The sequence below is a fragment of the Felis catus genome, chromosome B1, assembly GCF_018350175.1.
Source record: "Felis catus isolate Fca126 chromosome B1, F.catus_Fca126_mat1.0, whole genome shotgun sequence".
NCBI classification, from domain to species: domain Eukaryota; kingdom Metazoa; phylum Chordata; class Mammalia; order Carnivora; family Felidae; genus Felis; species Felis catus.
The window spans coordinates 130,375,292-130,400,243 of NC_058371.1; the positions used below are offsets into that span (position 1 = coordinate 130,375,292).

Consider the following 24,952-nt stretch of genomic DNA (forward strand, 5'->3'; position numbering starts at 1 on the left):
AATGGAAACAAAAGCAAAAATAAACTATTGGGACCACAACAAAATAAAAATGTTCTGCACAGCAAAGAAAACAATCAATAAAACTAAAAGGCAGGGCACCTGGGTGGCTCAGTCAGTTAAGTGTCCAACTTCAGTTCAGGTCATGATATCACAATTCATGAGTTCAAGCCCTGCATTGGGCTCAACTGTCAGCACAGAGCCTGCAGCCTGCTTCAGATTCTGTGTCTCCCTCTCTCTCTGCCTCTCCCCCCACTTGTGCTCTGTGTGTGTCTCTCTCTCAAAAATAATAAAAAAAAAAATTAAAAAAATAAATAAAAAACTAAAAGGCAATCTTCTGAATGGGAGAAGATATTTGCAAAAGACATATCAGATAAAGGGTTGGTCTCCAAAAAAACTTAAAAGAACTTATAAAACTCAACAAACAAATAATCCAATTAAAAAATTAGGCAGAAGACATGAACAAACATTTCTCCAAAGAAGACACAGAGATGGCCAACAGACATGAAAAGATTTTCATGATCGCCTATCATTGGGGAAATGCAAATCAAAACTACAATGAGATATCACTTCACACCTGTCAGAATGGCTAAAATCAACCACACACACACACACACACACACACACACACACACACACACAAAACAGGTGTTGGTGAGGATGTAGAGAAAAAGAAACCCTCTTGCATTATTGGTGGGAATGCAAACTGGTACAGCCACTGGGGAAAACACTATGGAGGTCCCTCAAAAGTTAAAAATAGAACTATCCTACAATCCAGCAATTGCACTATGGGTATTTACCCAAAAAATACAAAAACACTAATTCAAAGTGATACATGCACCTCAACATTTATAGCAGAATTATTTAGTAGCCAAGATACGGAAACAGCCCAAGTGTCCATTGACTAAATAATGGGTAAAGAAGATGTGGATAAAAAGGAATGAAGTAGATAACTTGATAAAAAAGAATGAAAGTTGCCATTTGCAACAAGATGGATGGAGGTAGAGGGTATAATGTTAAGGAAAATAAGTCAGTCAGAGAAAGACAAATACCATATGATTTGACTCATATATGGAATTTAAAAAAACAAAACAAATGAGCAAACTGGGAAAAGGAGAGAGAGACAGAGAGAGAGAGAGAGAGAGAGACAGAGAGAGAGAGAGAGAGAGAGACAGAAATCAAGAAACACAGCCTTAGTTAGAGAGAACAATTGATAGTTACCAGAGGAGAGATAGATGGAAGGATTGTTAAACAGGTGATGGGGATCAAGGAGTGCATTTGTTATGATGAGCAATGGGTAATGTATGGACTTGTTGAATCACTATATTTACACTTGAAACTAATATAACACTATATGTTAACTAACTGGAAGTAAGAACTTAAAAAAAAAACATGGAAAACAAAAACAAAAAAGTGTAGTGGTGGGGGATAGCCATGAAGGTAGAATTTATTATCGCAGTGTATTACACTGTCTCTAATGAGGAGGTCCTATTTTAAGTGATGTAATTGCTGTTTATCCAATGTGGCTTTAGAAACAGAAGGGAGATTGAGAATTACTGGAATATCTTAAAAGGAGGCTGAACTATATGTCTATAAAAACAGGACAGTAATATAAATAGCAGAGAACAAAGGAAGAGGAGCCATTAACTATTAGGGCAAATACCAATTCACTGCATATTTCTCTACATCTACTCCAAAGTTTCAGTCCTCAGAGTTTCTGCTATTCTCCTTATGGAAAGAGAGCTTTCATAAGCCTTCATTCTATTTCCATAATTCCAATATATTGTTTTTTTTCGGTGTTGACTGATGTTGTCAGATTTCTGATATAATAGAGATTCCCAGCCTTTTGTTTAGAATCTACAAATGACTTCACCTATATCTTAAGTTTTCAGATAGGACAGGTGAAAAATAAAGGCAAGAGCATGATGGGCCAAATGCAAGTAATAGCTGTGTCTAAAATGTAGATATGAAGAAGCAGCCTGCTAAGGAGACTGTAAGGAGAAAAAAAGGAGAAAAAGAGAGGAAGTGATAGATATATAGGGGCGCCTGGGTGGCTCAGTCAGTTAAGCATCCTACTTCAGCTCAGGTCATGATCTCGCAGTCCGTGAGTTCAAGCCCTGCGTCGGGCTCTGTGCTGACAGTTCAGAGCCTAGAGCCTGCTTCAGATTCTGTGTCTCCCTCTCTCTCTGACCCTCCCCCGTTCATGGTCTGTCTCTCTCTGTCTCAAAAATAAATAAGCATTAAAAAAATAAAAAAAGGAAGTGATATATAGATAGATAGATAGATGAAGTCTTCAATAGTGTAAGAACTTGAGAGAAGTTAATGATGAAGATTTAAAAAAAAAAAAAAAGAATATGAAAATTGGTAAAGTCACTGATGACTTTAGAGTAGTACTCAACCCGGGGTGATTTTTGCCTGCAAAGGCATATTTGGCAATGCCTGGAGATATTTTTAGTTATTAAAACTTGAGGGTTCTACCGGCATTTAATGGGTAGGAGTCAGAGATTCTATTAAACATATACTGCACAAGACACCCCTGTACCCAAACAAAGAACTATCCAGGACAAAATGTCAATAGTTGCAAAGTTGAGAAACATCCTGTATATTACAGGAGCTAAACTATATGCAACTGAAGAGTTCATGGGCAGTTGAGAAAATTAATATGCCAAGAAAAGGCTATTCTTTAAGAACTTGTTGACTTGTAAGGAAAAAGAGGGCCAGGATGGAGAACTTCTGGATTAAGCAGGGCATAGAAAAAAACTATTTTGCTTTCTTCAAGGACAGAATCTTGATCATACTGTACACTGACAGTAATGAAGAACTAGAGAAGAAACCAGAGGGGAAAAGCGCTAGGAAGTGCTATTCTACAGGAGATGAGGATCAGAACTCAAGAAGACTAGTAGAGAAGACTGCTTTGAAAGAATGACCATAATGTCTAAGATCAAAGGAAATGAAGGACTGACAGGTAAAAATACAAATGTATTGGGAGTGCCAAAAACAGGATGGATAGTTTGAGGACAGCATTTAAAGTTCATACTCAAAAAATAACAATAAAGTTCATACTCAGTGCTTGAGTTAAGCTGCGGGTCTGTGATCCACTTTCCCGTTATAGGAGGAAATGGGAGTATGCTTTCTGTCAAGGAAGAAGGCAGCTGACTCAATAGAATTTCCTTGTAAACACACTGATAACAGACCTCCTAGCAAACAAACTGGCAAACTAAGTGGTTTCACTAGTAGGGCAGCTTATCTATGGACTGCTTTTAACAGAATATGTCTAATTATCTAGGTTGCTTATGAAAAATAAAGCTAGAATACAGAGATTTATGGAATATGGCTCCATGGAAAATTTCTATGTATTCTACACATCTGAATATGAAAACGAGAGGTTTTGTATGGTCAAATGGTAAAAACTTCCAGTCATAAAGATAAATAAGTTCTGAGGATGTAATGTACAGCATGGTGACTGTATTCAAAGGGGGAAAAAAATGGAGATGTTTTGTACTGAGATGGCTCTTTCTGTGTAAATGAGGTGATCATACACACCTACCACTTCAAATCTCATCCAAAAATCTGAGCCAGGACCCACCAGATAAAGAAAGGAAGGACATGGGAAGCTGGGAAGGTATTCAGATCTCTACCTGCTTCACCTGTGCCCCTAGATGTCTGATTAAAGCTCTGATTCATGTGAGTCCCTCTGGACAAAAAAAATTATTTGGGTTTCTCACTGGCACATTCACTAAACATTGGGTAGTACTAAAGACAACTACTGAATATTAAAATCATAACTTTATAAAGTAATTACAAATGTATACAATAAAGAGCATAAGAGACAAAGCTAAAAAAAATAATAAATTGTTTCAGCTTGGATAAAACAAGCTAAGAACAATAAAAGATATAAACAAAGAAGGCATTTTAGAGCAAAATGTGGCAGTGAAGTGAAATGATCACTGAATTAAATTATAAAAGTGATAAGAATGACAGCCACTCTAATTTACAAGTGATGAATTTCAACAAAGACATCATCACAGAGCAAAAGTGTAAAATATATATGTGCAACTCATTTGAAAAATCACACCTTTGTATCCTGCAAATATGGTTTCTGCAAATATGGTTTCTGAGACAATTTTAAAAATTTGTCTCAATTTTTAAATTAATTTGAAATTTCAACATAATATTAATATGTTAAAGTATTTATTTTGTATGTAAACTGACCATAATGCCTAGTATTAGGCATATTTCTACTATAATAACATATTTCTTGACCTTGGAAGTCAGAATTTGTTTTATTTATTTTACTAAAATTAATAGTCACATTTAAATTTAAATTTTAAAATAGAATAACGACGAAAAATACATTTTTCTTTATTCTTTAACTAGAATAATGTAAAAGCTTCAAATTCCAATGACTATTCCCTCAGAAAATGTAGTTATTTTACACAAGGTCAATTCTGTGTTACAGATTGTGCAGCTGTTCAGATGGCCAGAGATTTGTCATGGATTCTGAATCAATAAATATTCTCTGTCATGCTATAAAAACTGTGCCAGCCCATGGGGTTACCTAAATAAGGCATAAAAGAGTTTTTTCATCTCACAGAAAATTGATATAATTTGATCCAATTAAAAATAAAATGGTCATTTTTGCATTCTAACCCCAAGAATAAAAAGTAAACTTAATTTTCTAATTTCTTATTTTTAGAAGGTATACAAGCTGCTTTATGATTATCCTAGATGTAGTATGGTTAAATAAAAGAATCTTTAATTGCCTTCTACTACTGTCCTCTATTGTTTTAATAATAGAAATATGTGCTGTTCTTAATAAAGCATTTAATATATATTATTTAATACTGCTACTGTTACAATATGATTTTTTATTGCTATGTTCTGAATGTTTCTGTCCCCTTAAAACTTGTATGTTGAAATGATAGTATTTGGACATGGTATGGGAGGTGCTTAAGTCATAAGGGTAGAACTTTCCTGAATTTCATTATTGTGTATATAAAAGAGACTCCAGGGGCGCCTGGGTGGCTCAGTCGGTTAAGTGTCCAAGTTCAGCTCAGGTCATGATCTCATGGTTTGTGAGTTCGAGCCTTGCGTAGGGCTGTGTGCTGGCAGCTCAGAGCCAGGAGCCTGCTTCGAATTTTGTGTCTCATTCTCTCTCTGCCCCTCCCCTACTTGTGCTCTCTCAAAAATAAATAAATGTAAAAAAAAAAGAAGAGACTCCAGAGAGCTCCCTGGTCCCTTCCACCATGTACAACACATCAAGAAGTTGCTAGTTATAAACCAGAAACAATGCTGGCATCTTTATCTTGGACTTCCAAGCCTCCAGAGCTATAAGAAATAAATTTCTGTCATTTACAAGCTACCCAATTTGGGATATTTTGCTATAGCGGCCCTAATAGACTAAGACATTCACATTAGGGGAAAATTTGCAAAGGAAAAAAATTAAGTGCTATGTACCTCTAATGTGAACTGCATGAAAAGAAATGTTAATAATTATGATACTGCAATTTTATTTATTTACTCAAAATGACTCAAGTCATTTTAGATGAAGTAACTCTATGAATAAGCTATTCATAATTTTGTGCCCCAAACATATAAATTGTGCCAGCTTCTAAATGAAAATGACTCATCCCCAAAGCTAGACATAAAAAAATGAATGGAATATTTTATCCAATTCTGCTTTTTTGGAATATTTTATCCAATCTGCTTTTATAAAGGAATTTCTGAATCTGCAAGTTTATAAGAAATGAAGTGAATTGGACTAGATAAAACATGCAGGGAGTTTTAAAATATCACCTTGGGCAGATTTGACCATATTTTTTAATTCGTGCTTCAAAAAATATTGCCAATAATTGACTGCTTCTTTTCTCTCTGTATAGCCAGTCCATAACTATTGTACTGATGTGATCCCGGAAACCATTCCATAAGTCTGACCATCGTAAAATGAATTATGTTTCTACTGGAACAATGTCACAATTGGTATGATATAAAAAACCAGAGCTATATCAAACAGTGCATCATAAAGACATCTGTACATTTGTATAATAAATTAAAATGCCAAAAAAATGTGCATAAGCAAACCACATAAAATGACTGTACTAAAGGCTTTTTAATTCATTTCTATATAAGCATATGTCACAACCTAGTCAGCATTTATACCTTTATTTCACACATATTTATTATGTACCAGGCATTATACTAAATGCTGTAAGAAATGCTGATAATGTAAAAAGCTTCTTCCATTTAAAATTGTTTTTAACGTTTATTTTTGAGAGACAGAAATAGAGTATGAGTCGGGGAGGAGCAAAGAGGAAGACACAGAATCCGAAGCAGGCTCCAGGCTCTGAGCTGTCAGCACAGAGCCCGACACAGGACTCAAACTAAGGAACCGTGAGATCATGACCTAAGCCGAAGTCGGACACTTACCCAACTGAGCCACCAAGTGTACCAGTTTCTTCCATTTAAGCGAATGAAGTCTAATAGGTAAAATGAGACCTATTCAAATAACTAAGTAGTGGGTGCCATATATGTGATACAACTTAGAAGGGCATTGATAGGAAAAGAATCATTAGTAACTAGAAAAATCAATAAAGGCATTATAGATTAGAGCCATTAATCTAAAATTAATATACTAGTTATCAACAAATGTAACTTAATGAGTGATACTTGTGATTTTCCTTCTTAAAGCTTACAAGGATTGAGAAGAATGATTTGTGTGGCTCCATTTCCTTACAAATACTAATGGTTCCCTTTTCTCATTAAATGTCCTTGTAGCATTCCATGATATTACCTTTAATTCCACTGACAATTAGTTAAACCAAAAGCTGAGATCATTATTTTAACTCTCCAAATGCCAGTAACATTTGTTTTGTACTTTAAAGTTCCATTTAGAATTTCAGGATTAGGAGGAAACATTTATAAAATTAGATATTTTAATTATCAGCTTTTCTTTGCTCTTAATTTTGAGCTTCAACAACCTTTATGCCACAGAATGGAAGTGTGAAAGTACATATACCAAAACGCCAGTAGAGTTCATTTTCCTGATGTATGGTAAAGGTGGGGTGTTTGGAAATGGATTCCTTGAACATTAATGTACTTTATTCTTTACTGTCCAAGTGCCTCTCAGAGTCACTGTTCAGCATTGGTAGCTGGGCCTCAGTGGTAGAAATTAGCCAAAGACATAAATTACATACATATTTCACAGTGCCAATTGAGCATGCGAGCAAAACTCTATATAAATTAGGGACACAGGAGTTCACGTATTCTAAACATTTGATATCAAGAGCCATAATCCAAATCAAACATCCCCTTAACAGTGTAAATTATAAAATAGTCAGAATTATTAAATCTGTTACATTGACAAGATCATGTCAATGACTCCTAATCTGGAAGTCTATCTTCCAGGCCTCTCTTTCATCTTTGTGTCTTCAGAGTAGGCTCTCAATAAATATTTATTTAAAGAAACTGTAAAAGAATAGATAAGTAAATGAATGAATGAAGGATAAGCTAATAAAGGAAAGAACAGTTGCCCCCCCCCAAAAAAAAGTGGATTCATAGTTAAGTGTTTCGCTAGTTAATATGGGGCTTAATTCGTCTGAGATTGCTTAGCTATTGTCAGTAATATCTAAACTCTGGATTTTAACATGCCCAGAATTAAAATATGATATGAGAAGCTAATAATTTGCAAGTAACTATTTTTTCCCTCAAAGGTAAATATGGTCTGTTCTTCTACCAAAAAAGTCCTACAGATTATTTTTTGCTTTGTTTTTACTTTGCCATTCCCAGTTCCTACAAAAACAAACAGGATGCCAAACTGCATATGAGAAAAAGTATGCTATCAGAGTAAAACTAGCCATAAATGAATGCTGGCAGAATCCCTTAGCACAAACAGTTCGGGACAATGTTGTGGATGCATTTGCCAAGTTATCTAAAGACAATGCAACTTTCTGAACCAGCGTTTTAATGTACAGAAATAAATACTTCCAAATTCATTAAGGTTCCCAGAAATTTAGTCAAGTTAATTTAGATACATAGCTCAAGGACTATAAGTCAGGAAGAGAGCACATCCAAAAAACAGAACTTGTAATTACAAATCAATCTTTAACTTTCAAAGAGGTCTTAATCTTTTTCGAGCACAGTGACCAACACAGTGTGAGTCATAAATCAGAGTCCATTAACAGGGAGGGAGGAGGCAAGCAGGAATTCTCAGTTAATTAAAAGAACTGATGTACACTAAATCTTTTGAGAATATGATAGTCCTTAGTGCCCACCAAATATATCAGGGTCAACACCTTCTAGACACAAGCAAGAGACTACTTCCTGGAGACTTTTGTGGCAAGTAGGGGCCAAGTGATTAGATCTAGTCAATAATTTGTCAGAGAAGGTGAAATGAGTCTCTACAGGTCAGAGCATTTATTACTGGGATGAGCACCTCCAGAGATCTTTTTGCCATGGTAAAAGGCAATATTTGCAATAGTTCAACAGCCTGGACATAGAATGAGACATTAAATGGAACTTCCTGAACCTTCTACAATAAACATGTAGCCTGAGTGAGAAATCCATATTATAAAGCCACTAAGATTTGGAGGTTATTTGCTATCATATATCATAGCTTATCCTTATTCATACACTCAAGCACTTTCCTTCCTGTAATGATGTCAGAGCCTCTGTGTTGTCCGTTATATATGAATCTATCCTCACATTAATAATTGTTTATAGAGCAGGATGATCTTACATATGGAGTTAAATGTTACTGTGTGAAGTTGTTGGAGAAACAATGACAAATCCTTAAATTTATTCATTTATATACCACAGTCTAGGGGAGCCTGGGTGGCTCAGTAGCTTGAGCGTCTGACTTTGGCTCAGGTCATGATCTCACTGCTTATGAGTTCCAGCCCTGCATAGTGCTCTGTGTTGACAGCCCAGAGCCTGGAGCCTGCTTCAGATTCTGTGTCTCTCTCTTGCTCTGCCCCTCCCTCACTCCTGCTCTCTTTCTCTCTCAAAAATAAATAAAACATTTAAAAAAATTATACACCACAGTCTAGAAGAAAAGTTCATAAAAAGAAAGGGCCTATTTCTACAAAATATTTTTTTTAAATATGTGGGCCATCCTAAGAAAGGTATCAAGAAAATAATAGAGAAAATGAAGGAAAGTCTTTACTTAAAGCAGTTTGAAAATATTTAACAAATGTGAATCCTTATCAAATTTTTCCAGATATATTCTGGTTTCATGTAATAAATTTAAACCAACTCCAATTTCTTCTGAGGCACTGAGGTTCAAAGAATTAATACATCCTCCTCTTTCCCTTTCAGATTGAAATATCCCCAAAATATACAAAATCACTAGAACTGTGGTCTAACCTATTAGGGCATATCTTTGTTCATTCAGAAACTCTCAGCATCTTAATAAATAAAGCAAGCCATATCCTACTGGTAAACTTAAATCCCCATCAACTAGACAAAATACTCCAGTTCCTTCTAAGTATGAACATCTTTTTTTTGCAACAATGTTCCTTTCTACATGAGTTACCTTTCAGTAAAGACACTGATACCATTCATCAGTATATCAAGAAGTACACATTTTAAGTACAGAATCAGCATTAAATTGTGGGGGTTTTTTTGTATCCCTTACAGAAGATTATAGCCTAGACCCAGAACAAGCACAGACTGCCTTAACTGTGTTTAACTTCATTACAAATAAATAATGCAAAAAATAAATAATAATTTTAAACTTATTACATTCTCCCCAAAGCATTTAAGATTTAAAGTTAGGTAGAATCCAAATCTGAATCCTATCTCTGCCACCTACTATCTGTATTTTGAGGTAAACTGCTTGTCTTCTTAGAGTTCTATTTTCCTTTACAAAATGTGATTAATAATAGTATCACTTGGGGGTGTCTGGGTGGCTCAGTGGGTTAAGCAACCAACAAACCTTGGGTCAGGTCATGATCTTGTGGTTCATCAGTTTGAGCCCCACGTCGGGCTCTGTGCTCACAGCTGAGCCTGGAGCCTATTTCAGATTCTGTGTCTCCCATTCTCCCTGACCCTCCCCCACTTGTGCTCTGTCTCTCTCTCTCTCTCTCTCCCTCTCTCTTTCCCAAAAATAAATAAACATTTAAAAAATAATAATAATAATAACAATATCATTTGGTGGATAGTATTGGGAGGACTGGATGTGATAAAACACATGAAGCATTAAGAGAAGTACTTTGGTCCAAATAAATATAGAAAATACATGTTACTATTATTATTTCTCCAAGAGTAAAGAATAACTGAACATGAATGTTTTCCTACATATATACATTTGCTTGAATTATTTTAGAAGAGGAATACAGAAAATGTGTCACGGTCACACATAAAGCTATAATTTCCAAAAAAGGCCACTCGTTTCACATATAGCTAAGATTACCTAAAGAGTCCTAACATTTGCCTTCTTTGCTATGAGTTAAACAACATATTTTACACATTTTAAATCCATGATTACACTGTAAAATTAAAGGATGAGATAGTAGTTGTGAGATCAAAAAAAAAAAAAAGTAAAGCCATAAAACAATTTTGATAGGTTTCATATAGAAATTCAATCACCAGTATTTATTTTAACAAGTGTTATCTGTAAATCCAGTGAACATGTACAATATTTTAATGGAGTTTCTATTCTATCAAGGATAGCCTTTCCCCAACCATGGCAATGATGTAATTTTGCCATCTAGTGGAAGAGCTGTACCACTGCAGGGACACTTTTTGAAAAGTATAAAAAGCCTCAAATGAAAGAACAAAACTGCATTTCTGTGTTCTGACATTTTAAATATTAAATCTTGATTGTGGATTGGGAAGAATAATTTGTGATGTTACAAAGAGAATTACTGAAATATAGTATGAAAATCATGAGCTACAAAGAATATGTAAAAGGCCCAACTCTGGGCAAGTCCAATGCATACTGCATAATTATTAACATAAATACATCTTACGAAGGAAAAACAAGAATTTCGTGAAGAGAAATGTTTCATAATAAGTAGTTATCCATGATTTTTAATTCTGCATCAACTCAAAATCTTTTTTAACATGTTCTTGCACTGAAACAATAGCAACTGCAATAGTAATACAATATTTTCAATGCACCAAAAGATGAAATTTAACACCATTCTCTATGTGAAAACATAAATACACAAAATTCTATTGTATGATAGAAACAAAAATCCCACTATCATTTGTTGTTTTGCAGTTACTGATTTGCCCAATATTAAGATATGGCCAAACCTAATCTAATCGTTAGAACTTCTAACTTCAAGGAAATGTTTTGGCTATCACTCAATGTTACCTCAGTAACTTAAGACTTCTTCACAATACAATTGTCAAAACTGGATGACCTATTTACATTTGAAACCAAATCATCTAAAATACACAGAGATAAAATACATGAGTAATTTAGTTTTGAGCATTTTTCACACATATCCATGAACAGGGGATATAGGTAAGTAGGTAAGCAGGTACACAGGTAGACATATCGTTTCAAAGAAGCACTGTTAAATACCAGGAATCAAAAACACTGCTGGAAAAGCATACATCTGTGAGGAAATGAACAAGAGAACTCCAAAAGGCAATCCCACCTCAATATTTGTAAGACCTGAGGCCCCCTAGACCTCTTGCAGTCCACTCATCAATTTCCCACCCTGGCTTTATCTTCCACTGCGAATGAGCATCACACACATGCCTCTAAGACACCACAGCCCTCAAGTGCAAGCTCAGAAACGACTCCCCTGTAGACATGCTACCTTACCCTTCACCAGCGGGCTCGTGCAATTTGAACCAGAAATCTGGAATCTGTTACTCAGAATGTGTCAAAGCTTTGGATGGGCATTTTGCCTTGACCCCAAAAGCTCCTCATCCTGTGTGGATGGGCAACTGTAAAACGTCAAGCAGACGTAGGATCCCTGAAGAGTCAATGGGTGGCACTGGCATAATGGCAGAATATAAAAGGACATTTTTTAGAGTGGCTATAGGGTAGAGAGATGGTGTGAAATAATGATTATCAAAGGGTACCCTCATGATCAGCTTTTTTCTTAGCTTGTGTATCCCAGGGTCTTGATCTAGAACACAGAGTATCAAACTTTCTATGGAAGCAAGGAAGACAGGAATTGAGGGCAACTATCATGGTGTGCTAGTATGTGTCAAGACCCGTAAGAGTTTCGAGTGCAAACATAGCCTCTTTAACTTGGGATATCAACTAAGGAGATAGATTTTTTCTTCAAGTTATGAAATGTCTATTCTTCAGTCTGTTTTCATATTGCAAAAGGCAGGAATATCCCAGTCCTGTACATAACTATTTTAATAAATGCAAGTATATGTGTATACTTACCATGCTGTTCATTTTTGAAGATGATGAACCTGCTCTTTGCTTTCTTAGACTGTTCACTTCTTCTACATTTCCATCTTTTGGTTTCAAAATCATTCTGCTACTCCCTGCAGTTCCTTCAGATGAGGATCGCAATCGCCTCTCTATAAATCTCCCTTCACGATATGGACTGAAGCTACTGGCAAGAACTATTAAAATAAATAAATAAATAAATAAATAAATAAATAAATAAATAAATAAATAAAACAAATGCTTAACTGTAGTTTTTACAAATGTTCCATTTAAAGCAAATAAGAAACTCTTAGTGTCATTCAAAAATTCTCTATCATAGAAAGAAGTTTTAAATTAATAGTGGTAAGTTTAGTTTACTTAATCACATAATGATTTTGAAGCTCAAAACCTGTGCAGCCATCCTTGGCTTCTCCATACTTCATATAAATCACATAAGCAAATCCTGTCTTTATTACCCTCAAGTTGTATACAGAATCTGATCACTTCCTACCTTCCCCACTAACATCCTGGACCAAACTCCCATCAACCCTAGCTTGGGTTACTATAATACTGAACAGTCTCCTTCCTTTGCCTATTCCTACCTGACTCTCCCCCACAAAAACCACAGCCTTCTTTCCACATGGTAACCAGAATGATACACTGAAGACATAAGTAACATTGATCATCAGAATTCCTCTAGTCATAGAGCTATGTTTAACCAATGTCCTATCAGTTTCCTTATGATAACCCTACTCTCTCCCTTCATTTAAGGGCCTCCCCATGTTCATCTGTTCACTTTTCTAACTTCATCTTCTGCTGCACCCTCCTCCTTCACTCTGTTTATGCTACTTTGGGCCTCTTGCCATTGCTAGAACACTGCAGGCACACTCCAGTACCAAAGTGGCCTTTACCACATGGTCTTTGCACAGTTATACTTCTCTTAAATATTTGTACATCCTTCCCCCTAATCATCTTCAACTCTTTGCTAATATGTTACCTTGATTAATACTCTGCTCACCATACTTAAAAATGCAAACTACAGTGAACTATCAGAAAATGAAATTAAGAAAACAATCTCACTTACAATAGCATCAAAAAGGATGAAATACTTAGAAATAAATTTAGCCACAGAGTGAAAGATCTCTTACACTGAAAACTGTTAAGACACTGATGAAACAAGTTGAGACACAAATAAATGGAAAGAGATTCTATGTTCATAGATTGAAGAATTAATGTTCTTAAAATTTCCATACTACTCAAAGCAATCCACAGATTCAATTCAATCTCTATCAAAATTATAATGGCATTTTCATGAAAATACAGAAAACCATTGTATAAAGAACCACAAAAGACCCCAAATAGCTGAAGCAATCTTGAGAAAGCATAAAGCTGGAGGTGTCACATTTCCTGATTACAAACTATACCACAAAACTGTAGTAATGAAAACAGTATGGTATTGGCATAAAGACAGACACACAGATCAATGGGACAGAATAAAGAGCCCAGAAATAAAAGCATCATATATGAGCAATTAATTTTTGACAAAAGACTCATGAGTATGCAATGCAGAAAGGATAGTCTCTTCAGTAAATGGTGCTGGAGAAACTGAATAACCACATGCAAAAGAATAAACAGAGACCCCCATCTTACAGTATACAAAAACAAAAAACCTCAAAATGATTTAAATATTTGAACATAGCACCTGAAAATGTAAAATTCTGGGAAAACAATACAAAATAAAACAAAACAGCGGGTAATGCTCCTTGAAATTAGTCTTGGCAATGACTTTTTGGATTTCACACCAAAAACAAAACCAATAAAAGCAAAAAATAACAAATAGAACTATTTCAAAGCAAAAAGCTTCTGTACAGCAAAGTAAATAATCTACAAAATGAAAAGGCAAATTATGGAATGGGAGAAAATATTTTCAAATATCATATCCTCTGAGAGGTTAATATCCAAAATATACATGGAACTCATACAACTCAATAGAAAATAACAATAATAATCCAATTTAAAAATGAGCAAGTAGACTAAACAGACATTTTTTTTTCCCAAAAAGACATACAAAATAGTCAAGAGGTACATGAAAAGGTGCTCAACATCACTAATTACAAGGGAGTGCAAATCAAAACCACATGAGATATTATATCACACCGGTCAGGGTAGCTATTAGCAAAAATTCAAACAAGTGTTGTGGAAAGTGTAGAGAAAAGGGCACCTTTATACACTGATGGTAGGAATGTAAACTGGTACAGTCACTATGAAAAAAAGTATGTAGTTTCTTCATGAAATTAAAAAGAGTTACCATGTGATCTAGGAATTCCATTTATGGGTATATATTCAAAGGAAATGAAATCATTATCTCAGAGAGCTATCTGTATGCCCATGTTTATAGCAACATTATGCACAATAACCAAGATATGTAAACAATCTAAGTGTCCCACCAATGATGAAGAGATAAGAAGATGTGATATGTAAATATAAAGGGATACTATTCAGCCTTTAAAAAGAAGGAAATAGTGTCATTTGTGACAACATGGGTACAACTGCAGGGCATTAAGCTAAGCAAAATAAGCTAGACAGAGGAAGACAAACAATCTATGGTATCAGTTACATGTGGATTCTTAAACAAAAAAAAAATTGTTTTAAACAGTTGAACTGGTTGAAATGCAAAGTAGAAAAGTGGTTGCAATTGGAGCCCATGGGTGGCTTAGTAGGTTAAGCATCCAACTCTTGATTTCAGCTCAGGTCATGGTTTCATGAGCCCCACCTTGGGCTCTGCCCTATCAGTGCAGAGCCTGCTTAGGATTCTCTCTCTCCCTCTCTCTCTGTCCCTACCCTGCTTTTGCTAAATACACACATATACACATACATAAATACGAACATGAAAAAAATGAAAAAGGGAAAAGAAAAAGTGGTTGCAAGAACCTATTAGGCCAAATATAACAGTTCTTTTTAAATAACTTTTTAAGCTAATGAATAAAAATTAAAATGCCAGAGTGTTCAACTTTACATTATATTTTCTGTTTGTTTATTTATTTTTGAGAGACAGAGACAGACAGAGAGAGAGAAAGGAGAAAGGGAGACAGGATTTGAGGCGGGCTCTGCACCAACAGCAGAGAGCCCAGTACGGGGCTGGAACTCACCAGCCGCAAGATCATGACCTGAGCTGAAGTTGGACGCTCAACTGAATGAGTCACCCGGGATCCCTATATTATTATTTTTGATATGACTACATATCTCATACATTCAGATATATATTAAATACTAGCCTAGATATGTTTCATAACAAATACAGAATAAATTCAGTATTATGGAGTTTAGTGCACATAGCAACTCTTTCTTATATAAAATACATCTACATAACTGGTTTTCAAATGTTAAACTTCCAAATTATAAAATCCTTCTGAATGGCACATGAATATCTCCACAAAATGAAGAACTGAATTCTATTATTTTTTCCTTATTCACATTACCAGCCTGTTTGCCTATCCATCTCTATTTTACAAGTTGTAGATAACCTGAATAAATAGCTAATGTCCCAAGAACAGGCAACATATTATCAAATTCATTGAAATTACTTTAATGTGGTAAATAGCTCATGATTAGGATCTTCGTGAACAGATTAATAGCAAGATATTTCCACAGAAATAAATATATATAGTATTCAATTTGACATTGAAGCAAATGATCGTTTCTAAATAAGAATTAGATATAATCCAGGTAAGTACATTTCTACCCTTTTTGTATTCCATTTCTTTAAAAAAAAGACTGCCTAGATTCCAATTTGAGATCCACCATTTACTAACAATGTGATTTCATAGTTATTTAATTTAATCCTAAATTATTAATAACTGCCATATAAACTTTTAGTTAAGATTAAATGACACTTATCTTGATGAGCACTGAGTAAGATATGGAATTCATGAATCACTATATTGTATCCTTCAATCTCATATAACATTGTGTATTAACTATACCGGAATTAAATTTTTTTTTAAATAAATGAAAAGTAAATTTAAAGAAAGATTAAATGAAATAATGAATACAAATTGCTCAACACATTTTTTTGGCACATATTAAGTGTACAAAAAGGGTGAGCATCATCGATATCATCATCATTGTTCATCTCATTATATTATAATTAAAGAAATAAGCAGATACAACTAAAGTTATAAGTACAGACAAGGTCACCAAGATCAAAACATAAAAAAGTAGGCAGATGCATAAAAGTGATGATGTATCAAATGTGAAAAATATTAAGTTATACAATTATACAGCTAAATAATTCACTCATGCATTTAAAACTTTAAAATTGTTATATTCATGGAGGGACTAGCTGGATTAGTCATATAATCTTATGATGCTTGATACTCTATAATTTAACTTATTATAAGTTGTATATAATATTTTAGTGTTATCCTTAACGGTTTGGAAAGAGCTGGGGTCATGATGTCACTAAGCCTAGTCACTAAGAGCCTGAGCTTTGAACTGAGATAGTTGTAACTTGTGCTACTTAACAGCTATATGATCCTTGGTCTGTTTTTGCATTTGTAAAATGGAACGTGTAAATGTCTATCTCATAAGGTTTGTATCCCAAACAATTATGTACTAACTTTGTGACTTTGGACACATTACTTAGCCTATTTGTGTTCCAAATATCTTGACTGTAAAATGGGTTACTATAATAGTAGTGATTTCAACCATCTGAGAATTCAATGAATTAATGTATCCAAAGAGCACAAAATGGGAAACGAGACACAATAAACATTCAATGTTGGGAGAACTAGTTGACAGTAACAGTAGTAGCAGAAGCAGCAAAGGCAGCAGCAGTGGTACGTCAAATACAGCCCAGTACGTGGTAAGAATTCAACAGTTTTCTTAACTGAAATTTATATTAAATAACAAAGTTTTCTGTTAAATAACATAATGACATACTAGAGTAATTCAAGCACCCATCCCCCCTTTATAGAAAGCAAAGAGAATGTACCCAAGGTTACACAGGTAGTTAATGACAGACACAAGTTTAAAACCAAGCTCCAAGGACAGTACTTTTAAAGCCTGCAAGTCTATTGTAATTCGACATAGAGACTATTTGTGCTGTAACGTGGATCCTACTTAATAAAGACAGTTTTGGTAAAATAGGAAATAGAATTTAAATTATAGAAAATTTCTTTTAGGGTGATTTTGGCTGGAATATACTCATTTTACTAAGAAATACCAAGACTCATTTACTTTAAAAAAGAGAATCCTTTTAGACAAAGCCACATCACAAATAAAAATAATTTCTTTCCCCTCTCTTCTGAGGGCCAGAATCTTGGCAACACAACTAAGAAAAATGAGTATTGCTGAATTACATTGTTACCATAGTATGAAATTTAAAACCAAGTAGAGAAAAGATTTAAAATAAATTATAAATCAGAAAAAAAAAACTAGAGAATGAAAAATAAGGAAATGTGGTTTCTATTCATGGGATGAAATAAGAAGATTAAATAAACTAGAATGAAATTATAATTCATATTTATTATACAAAGAAAATCAGCATACCTTTGGCAGGATTTGATTCGTATCCATATGATGTTTTGTTAAAAATATGATGATCACCAGAAGAGGGTATTATCCTTGAATCTGAAATAGGATGAATCCCTTTAACACGATCACTTATTGCTTTATGTTGCTCATAAAATCCAAGTTTCCTCGGAGAGCTTGTTGCCAACATTGTTTCACCATTTTGTACTACCTTATGTTCTTCTCTTTGCATATCTCCTGATAGATGAGTCTCTGACTTGTTCCCATTCATAACAGGTAGTTCAGTGATTTGCAATAACACTTCCTTCTGATTAGCAGCAGAGGTTTCTAGTAAGGAATTAGATTCAGTGCTACATCGGCCTTCTAACCTGTATTTCCCAGGAGACATAATTGCACAGGGAACAGTTCCCATAAGGTCTATTGTTGTCTTTGTAACAGCAGCAGGATTGGGAGAGATCTGAGAGGTAGAATCATTGTGGCCAAAGTTCTCACAGTGGGATGCCATGCTTCCACTTTTAGGAAATGCATCTGCTTCAGACACAGAATCTTCAGTCAAGGCTAAGAACTCTGAAGGTGTCTGAGCTGTTGTAAGATCAGCAGAAAGCAGGGGTGATTGTAAAGAGCTTCCTGCCCGTTCTGTTACATCCACAGAACAAGATGGAGAAGCTCTTACTAATACAGGTTCTCTCTCCTGGTACTGTGTAATTTCCAATGAGAATCCAGACTGTTGTACCAATGAAATGGATTGGCTCTGTGGAACTGGCTTAGAAAATTTATAGTGAGATGAAAAAGATTTAGTGAGTAGCTTCTTTGTTGACTGCTTAACAGAACGACGAGTTTGTTCTTCTGTGAATCCAGAATCATCCCCTTCACTTTTGCCAGAACTTAGGCAATTTATAAAGACATTCTTATTAGTTGAGTGCTCCTTTTCCTTTTCAAAATCTTCTGTCAAGGATCTCGTTATTTTCTTATTTCGTGAACTACTAAAACCAACAGAATGTCTTCCCCTGGTTTTAATATGTTCTTCCAAACTCAGTTTTTGTATACTGCTATGACCAGATTGAGCACCATTTGAAATACTAAGGTTCTGGTTGGTAGTGTCTTGCTTAGGTTCACCTCCTTTCTTATGGTGGAAACTAATGGAAGGAGTACGGAATATGCTCCTGCGTTTACCTGTACTACCTGAGCTTGAATTAGTGCTGGAAGGAGAGGAACTGTGGACACCAACTGTATTACTGGAGGAGGGTGAAGAAGGAAGAGAATCATGTCTTCTGCTAATACTTCTTCTGAATATTGGCAACCGGGAGACCAGGGTAGATCGTCTTGATCCTGAGTCCCCCATTGGGACTCCAAGGCTTGCGCTGTGATAGCCAACTTAGCAGCCTAAAAAAGGTAAAACAAAAAGAACGCATCAAAAGAAATCAATTATAAATAAGACATTTTAAAACAAAACACTGTTTTTCAGGACATGGACTGGAACTTGGCTCATACTAAAATGATAATAAAATTCTGATGAGGATTTTTTTTTAATTTATAAGTAGCAAAATTATCCAGTGATTTGCACAACGACTTTATAATGGCTCAGAAATGTCAAGATTACCAAGAATATTTAGTCTATTCAAAAGATTGTTGGGTTGAGAAACACAAGATCACTATTCAAGACCCAGCCTTACTACTCCCACTGGTTCTATAATTTGGTAAATTGTTTAATCCTAACTTTTTATGTCTACATATTTAGATGCAGTAGTCTTATGACAGTCATAATCATTGCCCTGTGGGTAATATGCCCCACTACTGCCTCTCTTGACCAGAAACAGATATATCACAAGACTTAAGAAGTTATTCACTTGAGCTTAACAGAATCACAGATCAGACTAAGGTATGATCTGACACTAGAATCTTCATTCAAAGAAAAAACAATTAGGAAGTACTCTTCTCCTTGGAGTTTGATTTTGGGACTTTTAGAGGTAATCAGGGCATTGATAGAGGAAACTAAATGAGAAAGGATACAGTGTAGAGTTATAAACAAAATAAGGTTATGAGGAAACCACAACTATGAATTGAAGAAAAGACTCCAGTGAAAATTAATTCAACTGGTAATGTTGACACGAGTGAAAATACATAGTGACAGCAGCAGAAGCATAGAAAATTTATGAACCATATTAACATCAACGTGCTGATGAAGAAAAAGAAGGAAGAAAAAGTGAAGGTGGCAACTATATAGTTCATCAACCGTGATGTCCCAAATACTTTTCTCACATAGGTTATCTCTTTTAATGCTTCTAACTGTAGAAGTAGATAATATTTCCATGGTCATTTTACAACAGAAAGGTAACTTTCTCTCATTGAGCTAATAAAGAGTAAAGCAAGAAACTAATCCTTATATAACCACAGGATCAGCTCATAATCAGCATGACAGAGACTGCTTTCAGTAAACAGCCAAAACTTGTGCTGCTGAAGGTCCAGCTCTGCTTCCATTTCAGAGATTCTTAGTTGTAGAGTCAATCTGGCTATTCTGATGCCTGCTATTTTTCACTGGTTTTCATAATGCGCCGTGACTTGGTTTCTGTTTTTAGTTTCTGTATTTCACATAATTCCTTAACTGTAATGTATACATCCCCTCTGTCAAATTTTAATCAGATTGTTTCATTTCGGAAACTACCTAACTGAACAATAACAAATACTACATAAAGTGGCCAGCCTCCATTTTATTATTCTTAACAGATACATTATGAGAATGATCAAGTGAAATACTTTCATGGCCCTGAAGAAGTATATAAAATGAAAAATATTTTCTCTTTCAGATATGCATTCAAAAATAATATTTTGTCCTAAGTGATATAAAATCTAACAGATTTGTATTAGATGATTTTTATTAGATGATGAATTCACTAAATTAGAATTTAAATAAAACTATGTGTAAAACACTCCCAAAATATTTGCATATTCTTGTAAATCTTTGGGAGAAGAAAGCTTAAAATACAAACAAAGACATTTTAGGTCTTAAAGTCTCACAAATTAGAAATATCTTATTTGGGGGGACCTGGGTGGCTCAGTCAGTTGAGCAGCTGACTTTTGATTTCAGCTCAGATCATGATCCAAGGTTGTGGGATTGAGCCTCACGTTAGGCTCAGCACTGAGCAAAAGCCTGAGATTCTCTCTCTTTCTTCCTCTGCCCTGCTCCCCAACTTGCTCTCTCTCTCTAAAATGAATGAATGAATGAATACATACATACATACATACATACATACATACACAAGTCTAATTTTCCTCCCAGGTTAAATCTAATTTAACCAATATCTGATTTCCAAAGTGGATACAAAAAATAATACAATTTTTCATGATTTCACTCTTACTAATGCTTTAATTAACATCATTCTCAGCTGTGATTTTTCATTTATATGCAGGATTTCCATTCAATGCTTAGTGAAGAGTTTTGCTATAATTAGAGTATTATCAACCATTACGATTTGCAGCTGGTGGTGCCTCTATGGTTATCAATGCATTTATGTCAAGATATTTACCATTACTATTGGATTTTTTCAGTATTTATGTATATTGAAATATTAATTGGTCTTTTTTATTATTTCTTGCTTTTGTGTCAGCACTTAAAAATAGTGACTCAATCTCTCTTTAATAAGTATTCAAAGGATTTAACTAGTAAAAATTTCAGAAAAATTTACAGTAATCACTCCTGTCTTTCTAAGTGCTTAATGAAAACAAGACTTTTATTGGGTACAAATAATACATTTAGGCTACTAATACACTTAACCTAATTGAAGTAAAAACATCACAGATACTAAGAGACATTTGTACATTGAATGGAATGACATGAAGTAGATATAAAATCTACTGGAGATAAAAATCCTTTAGATTTCACTGTGTCAACTGATAGTCTTTTAAAAATGAAGGTCTTGATTTCCTACTGAGAGCTTTCCAGCTAAAAAAGAGAAAGATAAAATATCTATAGGTTGGAATTACCCATATTCTTCAGAGAGACTCTTCAATGTCCAGATGCTCTCTATATCGCCAGATTCATTATCCCCTTCCTATTTAATTCTCTATTTGGACTGATTACTACTTGCCATTTTCTGTTCACGTTCATCTTCTGGGCAATTGCAGATGTAGGACCGCCTGCTTGGGATGCCCCTCCTGTAACTCTGATTTGAAATATTTAGGAATATTTCTATGACACTGTCTTTTCCAGGAGGCCATCCCTGACCCTTTTCCCATCCTCTTCCATTTGGGATGTAATACTATTCCTTTACGTATCCTGCAGAATTACCTTACAAGTTAACATCTGTTTACCTGGCTTTACTATTTTACCTTAAGTTTCTTTGTGAGAGGCCATCTATGCTTTGCTTTGAGACCCCAGTGTCTAATGTAATACACAATTAGTACCAATAAAGCAAATGGATTTCAGGGACAAAGTTTTAACTTGAATACATCAATATTTCAAACGTAAATAAACATATTTTCTGCCCCACTACCATAAACAAATGCTGTAATTTTGAAGTTAATTTTATTAAATTACAACTTTTAGAAATTCGTAAGTTAATTGAAAGGCTTTCCAACTGTAAAATCATTCAATAATCTAAAATTTGCTAACATCAGGGGCGCCTCAGTGGCTCAGTCGGTTGAGCGTCCAACTTAGGCTCAGGTCATGATCTCGTGGTTCATGAGTTCGAGCCCCAAGTCAGGCTCTGTGCTGTACAGCTTTGAGTCTGGAGCCTGCTTCGAATTTTGTGTCTCCCTCTCTCACTGCCCTTTCCCAGTTCATGCTCTGTCTCTCTCTGTCTCTCAAAAACGAATAAACGTTAAAAAATTTTTTTTTTAATTTGCTAACATCTAAAAGTGTTATGGAAGCACAATGCTGAACAAGTTGAAGAAAACAATGTATCATAACAACTATTAATGAAAGACAAATGTTATACTGCAACATGTTAGTATTATTTTTATAATTTTAGTATAGCAATTATCCTTTCTTAATAAAACCTGTATATATTTTCATGTATTTTTATAAATTTTCAAATGAGATAAAATAAACATATTTTCTCAATTCTCCTCTATTTCTTGGTTCAGAAGACATATCACCTCAAGTCGTAACAGATGCCAAAATAATACACAGGTTGAACTAGACCTGCCCATCTTCCAGAGGCCTTACTATGATCAACATTATTTTATTTGGGAAAACAAATTTGTCATATAAGAGTGCCATCTAATATCATTAAACCTATATAAACAAAACATTAGACTACTATACCCAATACCACCTACTGGATGCATATACAGGCCTACTGGACATGATGTGAGACTCAGTTTGACCTCAACTGAAGAAACGGCATCCTCTGCTCTTTAACACCAGGATTTAACAAAAAGTTCCTAGAATGTATTTTATTCAGTGATCTCTACAACTTTAGCAAACACTGTCATTACCCTTAATAGAGTGCAATGTCATATGGTAGATCTATTCTGAATTACGTTAAAGATGAATCTTATTTGGCATGGTTCAGAAAAACACAAATTCTAGTTAAAGGGGATATATGCATTGCTAATGTTACCTATTTAAAACAGAGTAAAAGTAAAAAACATTAAAGAAATAAGACATACTGAAAAAAAGTGTACACACACACACACACACACACACACACACACACACACACTTTCTTCCATGATTCAAGGCATAAAAAGACCATGCAGGGTTTTAAAGCAATCATCTTAGAAACTCATTACCATATACACAAATAGGCATGTCTGTCGGTGCAAATAAAACAAAATCCTCTTCACCTTTTTCTTTCCCATCATTTTTAAAATATTTGCCTAGAATTTGCATACCTTTCATATTTTTTCACTATAAGTCAAAGATGAAGAGTCACCTGATGGCCCACATACTAGATAGTCCTAAGTATCCTTTGTCTTTCTCCCCAAATTGGTGATGTTTGGTTTATAAAACTAAAGAAAAAATACTTACCCACACATGCAATAAGTAAAAAAAAGAAAAATTGGTTTCAAATCCAAGCTCTGTCACTTACTAGTAGCATGAGCTGAAACACAGATAATAATTATTTTAAGTATGAGAAGGTGCAACATCAGAAAGAAATGACACTCTGCCTGCTACTGAGTAAATTTCTAGTTTCTTCCTTTTCTGATGCAAGTGGTACAAGATGGAGCACCACATAAAGAGAATTATAAAAATGAGCTACTTGTCAAGATCTGGCTGAATCACTCCATTTTAAAAATCACCTAAAAATATTTTGGGGGGAAGATATATAAATTGATATCAGGTTTCCAATCCCTTATGATGAACCTCCCCTAAGTATACATTATTATTGGAATTTAAAAAGAATGATCAATATTTGAAATGTTCATGAAATGTTCATGAGGAATTTAAAAAGAATGATCAATATTTGAAATGATCAATATTTGAAATGTTGATGAAATAAATCTGGTCCCAGCTCTATTCTTTCTCAGAAAAGATTTCAGAAAATAACCCAATACAGCCTAAGTGACCATGCTGAAAAGAAAATCTACAATACATGATGAAATGGAAGAATGAAAATTCAGAGAAATCAAGTATTCTCTAAGTAAGAATTTGTCAACATTAAGAAAGTGATGGATGGCAGAAAATAAATTATCTGAAAACATATCAAAGAGCATTGGTCAACTTTTACTAAAATTAAATAAAATAATAGCTTGAAAAAGTTTCTAAAACAATCTTATCTAATTATGTCATTTTTTTTTCACAGATTTAAATGAGGCTCACACCTGTTGGGTGGTCAGGGCTCAGCTGGAAAGCCCTCCAGTCCAGACTCTTTCCTTAAAAAGCCATGCAATTTACACCTCAACATTTTTTTTTACTTTATGGTAGAAGTTATTCTTAAATGAATTTCTAAAATGTTTTACTATTTTCCCTTAAATGAATGGGAAACTAATGGAAGCATTTTTAACAGATAAATCACTACCACAACATGAACAGGGACACCTCAGCCACAGGATCAGTGAGGGCAACATGAGATAAATTCAAAAACTGAATGATCAGGGCCAAGTAAGTGATCAATCACAGGGAAGAGAATGAGACTG

General features: G+C 34.6%; 1 protein-coding gene across 5 annotated transcripts in view; it reads right to left on the minus strand.

The window, feature by feature from the left end:
• CCSER1 (coiled-coil serine rich protein 1) overlaps window positions 1-24,952 on the minus strand; it is a 1,296,004-nt gene that overhangs the window by 1,133,775 nt on the left and 137,277 nt on the right. For all 5 annotated transcript variants that reach the window (XM_011281786.4, XM_045056881.1, XM_023252933.2 and 2 more), the window contains 2 exons: window positions 17,891-19,255; window positions 12,353-12,537 (listed from right to left, as the gene is read on the minus strand). In XM_011281786.4, the coding sequence (XP_011280088.1) occupies window positions 12,353-12,537; window positions 17,891-19,214 (1,509 nt within the window). In that variant the 5' untranslated portion in view covers window positions 19,215-19,255. The remainder of the gene's footprint in view (window positions 1-12,352; window positions 12,538-17,890; window positions 19,256-24,952) is intronic.